This window comes from Ruditapes philippinarum, unplaced genomic scaffold (genome assembly GCF_026571515.1).
Source record: "Ruditapes philippinarum isolate M1 unplaced genomic scaffold, ASM2657151v2 ctg9483_1_1_1_1, whole genome shotgun sequence".
NCBI classification, from domain to species: Eukaryota; Metazoa; Mollusca; class Bivalvia; order Venerida; family Veneridae; genus Ruditapes; species Ruditapes philippinarum.
In genome coordinates this window covers 19,707-33,941 of record NW_026866371.1, presented here as the reverse complement: position 1 = coordinate 33,941, position 14,235 = coordinate 19,707, and the positions used below count along the sequence as shown (strand labels likewise).

The 14,235-nt window shown below is 31.2% G+C and overlaps 1 protein-coding gene across 1 annotated transcript; it reads right to left on the bottom strand.

Moving 5' to 3' along the window:
* Positions 1–624: 624 nt before the first annotated feature.
* LOC132732315 (TAR DNA-binding protein 43-like) lies at positions 625–13,702 on the bottom strand. The gene is made up of 4 exons (XM_060718712.1): positions 13,329–13,702; positions 11,272–11,447; positions 10,073–10,216; positions 625–8,376 (listed from the first exon to the last, which is right to left on the bottom strand). Exons 1-4 carry the CDS (start codon positions 13,567–13,569, stop codon positions 7,576–7,578), a joined length of 1,362 nt encoding a protein of 453 aa, XP_060574695.1. The 5' UTR covers positions 13,570–13,702; the 3' UTR covers positions 625–7,575.
* Positions 13,703–14,235: the final 533 nt, after the last annotated feature.

The window sequence follows — 14,235 nt, the reverse complement described above, 5'->3', positions numbered from 1 at the left end:
TAATGAAAAAAAAACACTTTTATATCAAATGTTCAAAACTGGCAGGAATCTCACGAAATCCATATTAAAGAAGCTACTTAATTGAATGATTCTGATGGATAATGAATGATTTATAATTTTGTAAAGTTTAATTTTATTTTCTTACGACAGGGAAAGTTTATCAAAGATTGGTTTATATTTGAAACAGTTTCATAAATAGAACATGGTGGGTCTTTAAAAAAATGTGTTACTCCTGTTTGTAAACATTGCAATGTATACAAGTTCATACTCCACTAATAACTATTCATAATGAGACACATTAACTTAGTTAATGGAAGTCCTGCTATATTTTCCTTTCACAAAATTTGGTAAAATAATAAAAACACTCTTGAAATTTTATAAGAACTTGATTTGACCAAATCAAATACTGTATCTATTCTAAACAAAAAACTATTAAACTAAACTTCCAAGAAGAATTCCTACAAAATATGAATGCATCTTTTTTATTCTTATTTGTCAAATATTTTCAAATAATAGCTTCAATTTTTGTTTTACATTACTTAGTATATAAAAAATTAATTTTCTTGCCAACTTTTAGCAAAAATGGAATTATTTGATTTTGGTTTTGAAGGCTGGTTTTTCAAACAAAGAGAGCAAAATAATTTGAAAAAATTGAGATATAGCAATACATCTACCCTCTGAAGTGAAACTGGACAAAGCCAAAGAAAGGAAATGAAGTACTTCAATTGTATTATACATGTATTAGATCATTAAAAAGAAACCAAAATCTTTTACTATACAAATTTATACTTATTTCATTCTCTTTGAATGCAAACGTTTGCAACTTTTAGTGAAATTAGTGTATAATGAACAGTATACTTCTTGGAATTATCATATAAATAATTTTTTAGTCTAAATTCACTGCTTAGAGTTTATTCTAAATTTACAGTATAAACACAGAAATTTGCTCTTAATTCAAATTCAGACTTAAAATACAATATTTTACTCTAAATTTATAGTATAAATACAATATTTTTCTCTAAATTCACAGTATAAGTAAAGTATTTTACTCTAAATTCACAGTATAAGTACAGTATTTTACTCTAAATTCAAAATATAAGTACAGTATTTTACTCTAAATTCATAGCATAAATACAGTATTTTACTATCAATTCAGCATATGAAAAAGGTATGTAACTCTAAATTTACAGTATTAATACAATGAATATTTATTCAAAATCTAGCATAAGGAGGGTAAAATACTTAACTCTAAATTAATCATGATCAAAATACATTTTAAGGAGCATAAATACAGTATTTGATTCATAATGTTTTTCATCATTTCTGGCATATACAGTTGATACAAATTAAAATGACACCCATTAACAGACATACACTTAAGACCACACACTACAGTCAACACACGAAAAAATAGAAATATATGTAACTTGTAAAAACATAAAAGATGAATAGTAATTTTCTAAGAAATAGATAAATAACAATATTTCATGAATTATACATGTGCTTTTTTTCTTACTCTTTCCTGTACAGCATATTTCTACACTTGGTCTAATAACATTATTCAAAGTAAAACAAACAAAAAAACCATCACGTTCACTGTGTACAACATGTATTACCAGTGTGCGTATGAAATCTGTACAAAATGTTATATATACAAGAAACCATGAACCTTGCATTACCCAAAATATTCATTATAGTCTGACCAACAAAAGAATAAAAGAAAACACGTTACATTTACCTATAAAAATTTGCCGAATTCTAAAATAATCCAATTCTTAAATAATCCGTAACATGCTGAATTTTTGTATAGTTTGAAAGCCAACAGTATAGGGCCTGGTTAGACTGCATGGATATGCAGATTGCCCTAGCTCGTAGAATGGTGGCATAATGCTCATCAATTTTAGCTTCAGCTGGATATTGGTTAAGTATGATTTTTTTTTAATAAAACTCATCCTACACAAATAACACCACAATGTTTACATACTGAGGCAGCTGAACTGCAAGCTTCGGTTTGTTTCAATAATTTTTGTCAAAAAAGCATTTCTTATCTATGTATCATATAACGTAAGGGAATTTTAAAAGCGTGGTGAAAATAATTTCTTTTTCATCTTTTACCTATTAAACATTGTACATTTCGAATTTCACTGCTCATCAATGCAAAAATAATAATTTTATGCACCTTCCTTTCTATTTTTTCTTTACAAATTTTGTCTTTTAAAAATTCAGTTACTATTGTAACATAGTACATTAACAATTTCAAATGCTTATCAATACAAAATAAATGATTTCAAGCAGTTAATTTATTGTAATTGTTACTCCATTATTTCAGAATTTACGTAACAAGCTGCCACAAATGAACTCTTGACAAACCATCCATCTTTTATTTAACTGACAGACAAAAGATCTAACAAATCTGTATTGCATTTTGTTAATAAAAAAACCCCAGCCAAACTCTTGTACAAAATCAAATCTGCAATTTAATCAAAAATTAATTGAACTTAACCCTGTCATATAAGACTTAAATATTTTCTTTCATTCACTCTTTATGTTAATTTGCATTCTTTTTTATACTACTGTCTGCCTTGTATGTCTTAAATTATCAAAATATACCATCAACTTCAAGTATTATATACCTAAACGGTGTCATACAACTTCAGTGAGTTGTCTAGAAGTACCAAGTTACAAAAACAGGAATCTAATCAAATAAAGTGTTAATAATAGCAACGTAAGCCTAATAAAAAAAGAAGCCAAAACAAGCAAATAATGTGGATAAAATATAGGATAAAACTAGAATAATAGCGCAATATAGTTAACAAGTGCGAGTCCAACTTGGATTTTTTCCCCTTTATATATAGATCTTTAGCCAGGTCGCAAGAAGAAAGCTTATTTTGACAAAATAATGCTGATGTAACTTAGAAAAAGCATTCAAACACAGAATTTTATAAAACAAAAACAAAAATATTTTTTACAAATTGAAGTTCTATTTAAAACAGCTCATGTTTAAAATCCTGATGCTAAAAAAGGCCAAAGTTTTCCAACAAACACACTTTTCCCTTTTAAAAAATAGGTTAAAAACAGTGATAAACATTTGAATGATACATTAACATATAGGTTAAGACTGTACAAGTTTCAATTATTTACAAAAAAAAAGTTAAAATAAATGAAAAAGCTGCCATTATCTAATGACTCTAACATTTTCACTGCAGATTTAGAATTTTTTGGATGTTTCAAAATTTCATCAATGAATAAAATTTTCCATTTAGAAACAACACAAGCACTAAAACTAATGGCTGAAAGTTGACAAAAATTGTTTCAAACAATTAGTGAAAACTAAGGTTGCCATTCAAGCCAAAAAATAACAGAATATACTAATAAAGCTCTTAAAACAAAATATTTTTTTTTACAAACCAATCATTCTTCCATTGCATTATATTTTTCAGTGTTTACAGAATGTATCTACTTTAGTCTTTTGACTGTTTTTGTGGACAACAGAAAGGAAAATTCAATAATTAATATTTTAAAATTTTGTTTTCCCTTTCATTTCTAGATGTCACAATGGTGTTTTTTACCAGCTTTACTATTGGATGAAAGATCTCGGGTGCCACACTGAATTGTGGAATTTATCTCAAGTGCGAGCTGTCACCTTCCATAGTGGTTTACCGGTATTAAGTAAACTAAAATGCTGCATTGCATAAATGTAACTTGCGTCAATAACTTATAAGGGGAAAATTTCATATTGTGCATGAAAGTGTATAACACCTGTTTCTTACAGTTAGAAAAATAAGCTAAGAAAGCAGAAAAGAAGGACAGAACATGTGTAAATAAGAAAGGAATGCTAGATATCTGATAAAAAAAACGAAAATCTTTAACATTGTCGCACATTATCTACTCTCATAAAAACCAAATCTAAAATATACCGTTAAAAAATATTGTAACTATTAAACAAAATACACTATGTGGGTTATATACATACAGAACAGACAGCCTACTCATAAATATGTACAACTTCTTTATTACCAAATAACATGTATGGAAGTACAGTATGGGGGGTGGGAAGGAAAGTAACATTTATCAAATCATTTAAATAGGTCATACCCAGGGTGACAATAATCACTGCCTATGTCCAGAATGTTACAAGTTAAGGTGGTTTAGGACAAAATCCCACTTATTAAACAGCCCGTCAGTAGAGCTGTCATTGAATAAGTGCAAAGCATATTGGTGATACATTGGTATCAATATCAAAAATTAGCGACACACCGATGTATCAATAAATACCTTAAATTTCTTGTATATAATTCACTTTCATTCCTGTTTAAATGATTTTAGTAAAATTCATACAAATATGTTGTGTCCAGTTTATAAATGTACTTTGCATGATTTTTCCTGACCATTTTTTTTTTTCATCACTGCTATGAAATGTGTCCATTATGTAACAACAGCTTCGTGTTAGAGATGGCCACCTAATTTTATATATGTTTTGGATACATTTTCATAATTTACCAACATATAAATACTTAACCTAATAATCAAAATTATCGATTTCTTCAAATGTGTATCGATTTTTGATCAGCAGAAAAAATATCAATATTGTCCCTATCGATGACAGCTCTACCCATTAGACATAAAGTGGGGTTTTGTCCTGACCTCAATTCACAAATTTCTTAATGAGTCTTAAACCGTTACAAACTAGGTCTGTACATCTGTAAGCAAATTTTTACAATCATTTCTTTTTTAATTAACATATAATCATTACGATGGTGGTTTTGTTAAAAGGCAAAGATTTTGCCAATTTGCCGAGATAAAAACTCTAAACTTGTAAAAATATGTTTAAATTTAAGATGTAAATTTAGCCGAGAAAGCTTAACAATCTACAATAAAACTTCCTATCATATCATCTGTATATGTTCTAAAAAGTGTTAAAGCGAAAAGTAAGAAGAAAAAATACACTATTTCAAGGTAAAAACTAACAGAAAAAACCCTAACAATTACATACATAAACACATTATATAATACACCACATTGATTTCATTTAAAATCTATAAGTTACCAAAAATTCTATACAAGTATGTATACATGATTTTATTATACATATGATAAACAGCCAAAATCTTCACATGCCATTTAATGTCAACAAAAATCAGACGATTAAATCTTAAATTTCATACAAATTTGATACAAATTATAAAATATAAAAACCCCCTTTTTTTAACAACACACCTACCATTTAGCCTCTGTGACCCAACATTTGCTCTTCAAGACATTATGGCAACTGGGGTTTTAAAATGATAATAACAAATCAACTTTTTAACATTCACTCATGATTTATGCCAACTAGCATTAATTACCGGTACTTCCTTCTTCAGTGTATGAATTATATACTCTACATGATTTGGTTTCAACTACATCACTCAATACTGGCAGTAATCTATCCATCTTTTTACTTGTAAACATGGTTTAAGTGGGTCTAAATACCAAAACAAAATCAGAACATAAAAAAAATAAAATATATATAATATTCTCTCTTAAAACTCAAAAATACTGGTAACAATATTCTCTGTCAAACAAACAAACAAACAAATTCATTTTCAAAAATCTTCATTTTTTCCCCCGCATGAACATCCCTGTTTTAATCAATACACATGACATATCATTTTTCCAATGAGTGAGGTCCTATACAATGACACCATGGTGACCAACCCATTTGCAGCAGTAACAACACACTTGTGAGCCGCCAAAGCGAAAGAGGCCGCCTTGTAAACTTTGACCCTTAATCTGTTAATATTTGCATATAATGACTTGGCTCAGCTTTGGATAAGAAACAATCCACTTTTGTAATAAGGAGTTACTTTCAATCAGAATGACATCAGTCAGCTTGAACATTTATGTACACTAGCCTGGCTTGTAAGTGATACATAATGTTATAATGTATAACTATAAAATTCTAGACTTATAAATATAAATTATTTTTAAATTTTTGGTTACAAGATGGCCTCTTTCGAAGAAACAGCTCCAGGTTTTTTTATGATTACAAGTCCTCTTCATGTATACTTTACCCAATACATTCTATCCTTTTTGAAAGGAATATAAGCTATGCCCAACACTTTTGCAAATTTGCTCCAGTCATTCAATAATGGTACCATTTATCAGTGTGCTTTGCTTTTTTTTCTTTCTTCAAATAAATAAAAAATGTTATCCTAACTCAGCAAACATCAAAGACTTTTAAGTGACATCAAAGCTATGTTTTCTGCCACTTTATCCCCTAAACACTATATATAAAATCTTTTCAGTAGCATTTACTTCAAAGGAAAAAAACTTATAATTGCTAAAGAACTTTGTTGGAAGAAAACCAATCAGCAAGTTTTGAAAATAATTGTCCTAGAGGACAAAAACCAGATGTTCAATGTATAAGAAGACATTAAACATTACCTTTGTGTTTGACATACCGTTTCTTACATGTATTGTTGTGGTGAGAAAATAACCTGTGAAACTCCATTTTAAAGAGAGTGATATACCACAAACATTTGCATGTATATTGTATATTTTAACCATGAGAGAAATCTAATATTAAATTAACCATGAGCCAAAGCTCTTATTAAATGAGTAATTATTTAAGTTGATATTTATAATAAGTAACATCTGGTTTAAAAACTTGATAAAAAAAACAAAAATATTCTGTACAAGAATTGTCCACATTAAAATCTGTTCAGAAAGGTAAGATTACCAAACCAAGGGAAACAACTCAATTTTCAAGATACAGTTCCTAATGCATCAACTTTTCCTTAAGAATCAGGGTGTTTTTCCCACTTTTGAATACATTTTTTTTCTAAATCACTTAAAAAATTCAAAGTTCCTGCATTATTTTTCACAATCCATTCCTACACAAACTAACACATTTATAAACCTTAATAAATATCAAAACCTGTCTTTAAAACTCTGGTTAATCAAGAACACCCTTTCCCCCCTCAAAATCTGAAGAAATGACAGCTACACATACCTCAGCTCAACAAAAACAAGATGAATATTTCAGCAAAATAACAGGTTTAGTAAAAAAATATACAAAAAACCCAAAAATGACCAAATGTATTCATGCTCAAGTACTACTGCAGACACAATTTTTGGCTTTTGAAGTCTTAACCTTTTACTCATGGGCATTAACAGCATAAACATCATTTTTCAGAGGTAGTTTCACATGGCTTTACCAGCATATAATTTATTTATAAATATGTAACAGCCACTTAATACCAAATATACAAACCACCATTTTCCATGAAAAAAAAAACACCAACGTTTTTCAAAGTAATTTCAACAAAGAAAAAAATATAAACAAATTAGAAAAAAAAAATCTGCACAAAAAACAACTGTGGTACATCATACTTTATCTTTCTCAAATTAAAATGTGAAATATAGAGAAAAAAAACAACACTTAGTGAGGAAAAAGGTTATCTTTCCAAAAGGGGGATAGATTATAGATAAAATATTTAAATCAGTTTTAATAGATAATATAATTTCTTTAACCACTCTTCAACCACCTACTCATTTAAACAATAAATACATTACCAACACAAAAGTCCATATTTAACTCCACGCACCCCCACCTTGTTTTGGAGGGGCCGCACCCCACCCTCCGACACCGGGACTTGTACTCTGGTGTGGTGGAACCTCTTGACCTTGGTTACCTCCCCAGCCTAAAAAGCTATTATTCCCCGCAGAGACGACTGTGCCTGTGCTAACCTGATTGCTCCCTATACTCCCAAATGACTGAGGAGGCTGTGGCTGTTGGGTTGGCTGGGCAGTTTGAGCCTCTACGGCCGTGGGGACTGGTGGTGGGAGAGGTGTACCTCCACTAACGGGCGTGGGCCCACCTGGCTGATTAACCATACCAACTGGGCCCCAACCACCTTGGCCGCTAAGCATGGCTTGGGCTGCGGCAATCATTGCGGGGTTGAGTTGAAAAGCTCCAAGGCTCATTCCCATGTTGTTTGGCACACCTGGTGGAACCTGTCCTTGTATGTGAGGTTGTGCTGCGCCACGCCCTCCACCCTGACTCCAAGGGGTGTGCGTATAACCACCCTGACTGTATGCTTGCTGATTAAGGCTACCTTTACGAGTGTCCATTTGCTGTTTATCATATGTTTTTGGTGCAGCGTTACTTATATGTACACTGGCACCTTTGATGATATGATCTTCCCCACAAAGTGCTTGTGCAATTTCTGGATCAGAAAATGTGACAAAGGCAAATGCTCGGAAAGGTCTAGGAATGAAAACGTCCACAACTTCACCAAACTTGTTGAAGTAGGACCTGAGATCTTCGGCAGTCATCTCTTCTGTACATCTGCCAACAAAGACTTTTCTATTCACTAGGTTGTCTTTAGCTTCCTGAAACAGCCAAAAAGGAAAAATTAAAACTGTAAAGTTTATGTATTTGTTGATTTAGCTTCAGTTTGTAACAGTGTTCGGGGAAGTAATTGTCTGTTCTTATAATGTCAAAATTGAAAGGCCCAAGGTTCAAATCTTAGCAAGGACATTGTTGATTTCATTGTGTAAGAAAGTTACCCTTCACCCAGGTTGCTATATGCAAGGACACACTCACTTGTAACTTATAATTTCAACCTCTTAGGACTGTATAAGGGAATCAAGTAATTCCTTCAAAGGTCTAGAGAAATTGTGTTTATTTGTATTTGTATGCCAGGGGATGGAGTTCAAATCCAAGACTTTTTCCTGGATTATCTTTGTAATATTATGCATTTGAAATTGTTTATACAACTGGCATTAATTACCATTATAGATATCTGTGAAATTTTATACAAGATGCCAAAATCTCACTGCCATATGTTGGGGAATGACATCAAAAGGAAGATACATGTAGATGTAAATGAATATAAGAAGCCCGATGATCATTTTTAAGATGGAAAACGATCAAATGTGAAGATTCAAACTGGCACAGTTCATAATGTAATAAGTCCATCTTCATCTCATAAAATATCAATACATCTAAGCATTTTCCATGTTTAATTTTTTGGGTGACTGGTTACTTAAATGTTGAAATTCATATTTCTGGTATGCTGATGACTAAACAACTTTTAGATTTTCATTACGTATTATATACACAATCGTAATTCTTTTTATATAATTGTGTTTATTTCAACACTATCATAACACATATATACTTATATGTTATAACAGAATTGATTAGTTTTGAGTCCGCTTCAAAACTAACCAGTACTGGCATCATTTTCAGGAAACAAAGTTTGAAACTAGACAGTGCTTGAACCTGACATCGCTCAAGTTGAGAAACAACCACTCTGTTAGTCCGTAGAGTTTGTTTGAGTTTTATATGACAGAAGTATTCGTTATGATACAACTTTCACAAGTTATAAAAAAGTTTTTCAGACCATTTAACTTCCTATTACAAAAAAATTCATTATTTATCACAGGCTAAGCTATGTCTCAAATGATTTCTGTATCTCATATACATACCTACCTTTTTTCACCATAGTGCAGTACAGTAACAGGTTAACTCCTTATATAATTTAATAGGAGTTAACCTTTTAATGCACTAAGGCGACAAAATGCATTGTCAAATCTGTGTATGAGTCTTAATTCTTACTCTGGAGAGATTGTAAGTGATTGGCCTTTGCCAGCAGTTAAGAGTCAAACCAGTCTGCACATCAGTGCATTTCGACCAGGCTAAATACTGTTAGTACTAAATTAATTTTTGTGTTTCAATTTTGAATAATACATGTACCTGTAACTTCAAAGGGACTGTTCCAAATTCAAACCTGGGCAAATCCATTTCATAAATTCTGCAGCTTAATAGCTAAAGAATAAATTATCGCTGTACACTTATTTTTTACCTTGTATAACAGAGACCTATAAAGGGCCTCGTCCCAAAAGAAATATTCTTTAAAATCATGCAGTTCTCCCAAAAATCTAAAATTACGCCTCTGCTTTTTTACTTCCTAATACAGCAATTATAGTGATAATTCTTCCCAAAATCAAGAGACTAAGGCCTTTTCCCAATAAATGAGAAATATCACTGTTGTAATATTGAGAAATAAAACTGAATATTTACCACTTTGGAGTTCGGAATCCGGACATCGCACCATCTACCGTCTATATGATGACGTTGGGCCATACATTTTACCTGGGCATCATAGTCCGCAAACCGTATAAATCCAAACCCTTTTGAATGGGAAGTTTTGGGGTCTTTCTTTACCTAAACCACAGAAAAACTGAATATTTAGAATCACATGATTGTACTACCAAACAAGTAGTTAAAAGTTAGAATAGATTTGTCTCCCTTTTGTGTTCAATTATTTCAAAGTATTGCAGTATTCTGTAGAGTAAACCTAATAAACAAACAATATTTAAATTACATAAGAATGTTTTTTTCCAGTAAGATAGGGAAAAATGCATGTTGAAACACCTAGAACAATTTCATTTATTTATTATTTGCTATAAATTTCAGAAACATGCACACATATACCATGTAGCAATTATTTTTGAAGCCAACTAAAATATCCTATGCACAAATATTTGTTTATCTAGATCATATATTTATCAGCCATTTAATGAAAATTAATCATGTTATATAATTGATATAACTTTTATAAGAACTATAAATATAACTTATTTAGTAACATGTATATGTATAGTTCTTAGGAATGGAAATTTTTAAGTTAAACTTTCCTTCATAAGAACTATAAATATAACTTACAATTTTCTTTCATAAGAACTATAAATATAACTAAAAAATTTCCTTTCATAAGAACTATAAATATAACTTAAAAATTTCTTTCATTATAACAACAATAGATATTTTCATAAGAACCATAGATATAACTTTATATTTACATTGATACAAATTTGTTAAAAAAATTTAAGAAAATATATACATGTACATGTATACATATTGTAACATAAGCATTTAAATGTCATACATCAGACATCATATTAATTTGTCAAAAGTTATAACATTTGTAAGCATGATCTGTAAAACCACAAAAATCTGTACCCATGTTTCTGCACTGTAGACCATCTTAATTGTCTTAACATGCCATAGTGTGTAGCTCTGTAGCTACTACTAGTAAAAGTTTAAAACTTCATGAAAAACACCCTTTTTAGAAAAAATATATACACTCTCAAAAACAAGCAATGCTTTCTGTATCATATGAGTATGTAATATTAAATTAAAACTTTATACAAGTCTGCCACTAGGAAAGTTATCCGACAAAAATCTGCAATCAAACTTAGAATAGACCTTTTAATTACCTGAACCATAAGGAGTTCACCAAACTGGGAAAAGTACTTCTTGAGGTCATCTTCCACACTTTTCCATGGAAGTCCTAGGACAATGAGGTCACTACATTTAATAGATCTGTCCCGCTTTATTCTTAGAGCAGCTGCTGATGAAAGTTCTGCAAGATCCTCTTTTTTCTTGTTGCCCTCTGATAATAGTGATACAAAACTGAATTATTTAAAGCTTGATAATGTACAGAATATTTGTGTTATTTGTCTGATAAACAACTACAGAAATGTTCACATGATTATGTTTATAAAAATAAAACATTTGTTTTTTCCTTTAAAAAAACTTATCTATAACTGTATGCATTCCTATGGACCCAATATATAATTCCTAAAAGTATGCTGATTTACTTACTTTTGACTTAGACATGAAATTCTCACTTAAGCTTGAGTAAGCCTATATTTATAAAAACACTTTCCATACTACAATTCTATTATATTTTATTATTTTCAGACAGACAGAATATTCTTGCATATGAGACTGGTGTTTCCATTTGTTTTACCCATGCCGGAAATTTCATATGGCATGGGGGGTGCCAGATGATTCGCATGCTATACTAGCCTATAGATACTAAGACATGCTTGGGATGAGTCATGACGTAATTTCGCTGTATGAAGATTTAATTTCATACCTGTTGTAAGAAAATAGTTACGGTGTAATGACATAAATTTTCATGGCATTGTTTTATTAAGGCAATAAATTAAAAAATATGAGTATGTGTATGGTAGAATATGCAAGAAAAATATCCGACATATGTTTGCAGTTCGGATCGGAATATCCATCCCAATGGGAACCCGCCCATGGCAGTAACTTGGCACGGATATTCAGATCTGAACCACAACATATGATTGATCTATATTATTATTCTATTGATAATGATATATATTAATGTTAAAAATGTATGAAAAAAACCCAACCCAATCAAATTATCATGAAATTCGTTTTTCTCAAATATGTACACAAGTTCCAGTCAATTTTAACCACAGCTTAAAATACACATGACTTTTAGTTTGATATTTTCACTCTTATTTCAGTACAACTACAAAACAACCAGAGTGACACAGAACTGTGGGCTTGTGGTATTGACGGCAATGTTAACTTATAAAAATGCTCAGTGGTTACAATTAACTTACAGACTTAAATGAACTCGCCTTGGTTCTAAATGATTTAGTGAGCTGCTAATAATACTGGGAAGTCAAAGACCGGGCCCACAAAGCGGGTCCGGGCTTTGGCTTGCCCGGCTATAGACTACATGTGTATATTTAAAAGAAAATCAAATAAAAAACAATTAAAAAACATATAGAATTCTATACCTATCATTGAAATTTTCAGTGTCAGTTCTAGTCGGGCGCCGCCATTTACAATGTAACTCAATGATAAAAGGCGGGGTATTCCGATAACGGAACAAATCTCAACTTTTCGGATAAATGATAATCGTCAAGTGTTCCGAGTGAAAACAGAAGCAGTGCATGTAATACTGAATGACACCTTTAAAACGGTAAGAATGAAAGGCATTTTAACAACTTCCCTGTTCATAGGCTTTGCCTAATTTCATATTTTGAACCATTTACTTTACATCTAGAGTTCAATTTTTCAATATTAATACATGATTTTATTATCTATAGAATGAAAAATTCAATACATTTAAGATCAATGCAAAAAAAAACATTAAATAAAACATTCTTAATGCATTACAATCTATTTATGAACTTTTGACAGAGCACCTGTTAAGTAGTAAACATAGAGTTGTCTCCCTTATCTGTCAAATTTTCAAAACATTGCAATATTCTGCAGACTAAAACAAGTAAACAAACAATCATTCCACACTGAAATTATGTGAAAATGAAAATTTAATATTTTTCCTATCATATGGTCATAAATTGCAGTCTCAATTTTGCAAAATGACAGCACGGTTCTCTTTGAAAAACGACAAAGATCTCCAAAATATCTCAAGTTGTCAAAAGTGACGCTATAATTCGGATGATGTTTTCGACCCATTTTCAAACAGATTATCGCTATTTACCTTTTGGAAATACTGCAACATACATTCTATTCGACCATTCATTATCCGGAGGGTACAATCGCCCATCTGAGAGCCGAATTCCACGCATTGCACCAGATTCTGGGTTACGATACTTTAGTCCACAAGACCCAGGAAACTGCGCGTTCAGAGTGGACAGCAGGAGCGTCCCGTCCTCTTCAAGTGGGACTTCCATCGACTCCTCGTTCTCATCTTCGGCAACTTGAATGTACTTGCTCATCATTCACACATTTAAAACAATCAAGTCCACTCAAAACAAACGAAATATCGGGCAAAATGCCCTCTCCCCGAAATTCGCGGCCTTCAAAATGGCGTCGTCTGTTGACAAATTTAGCGATTACAACGCCATCTTTTGGTGACCTACTTAGCTGGTTCTGTTGTGTATTAAGCGGGCGCATTAGTAAATCGTTTGCGGAGTAGGTAACATTCGCTGACCCAATTACCTACTTCAGCGATAAGTATGTGTTATTTCCCTTTCAATATTATGAGCTGGAAATAAAATTAACGAAGATAAGGGGGCGTAATCAGTTGCACGAGATTTCTGCTTTAATACGTAATTGTCTTTGTGGATAGTGCGGTTTATATAATATTTTCGAAATAGCAGACATTATTTATGTAGACAGATCTATTACCGTCTTGTAAGATGATATCATAACTAGGTAGGCCTATAACAGAGACAAATCTAGGTCAATTAAAATTTTAGCTGGCAAATACCTTAAAATAGTTCTAAAAATACATTAAATATACATATGTAAAATATGGAAAGCCATGACTGTCTGATATTGTTCTTTTTCAATTTATGTAACCATTTGGATAATATATGAGTTCACTTCGACTATATATATGAATTGAAAACACCTTCTTATTTAACCGGAATCCATTATATTAA

Bases quoted from the DNA above. Each gene is read 5' to 3' on its own strand.
- LOC132732315 (XM_060718712.1), bottom strand. From the start codon at position 13,569: ATGATGAGCAAGTACATTCAAGTTGCCGAAGATGAGAACGAGGAGTCG. The intron at 11,448-13,328 runs GTAAATAGCGAT...CACTATTATCAG, and splicing joins TGTTGCAGTATTTCCAAAAG to AGGGCAACAAGAAAAAAGAG. The intron at 10,217-11,271 runs GTAATTAAAAGG...TCTGTGGTTTAG, and splicing joins GTGAACTCCTTATGGTTCAG to GTAAAGAAAGACCCCAAAAC.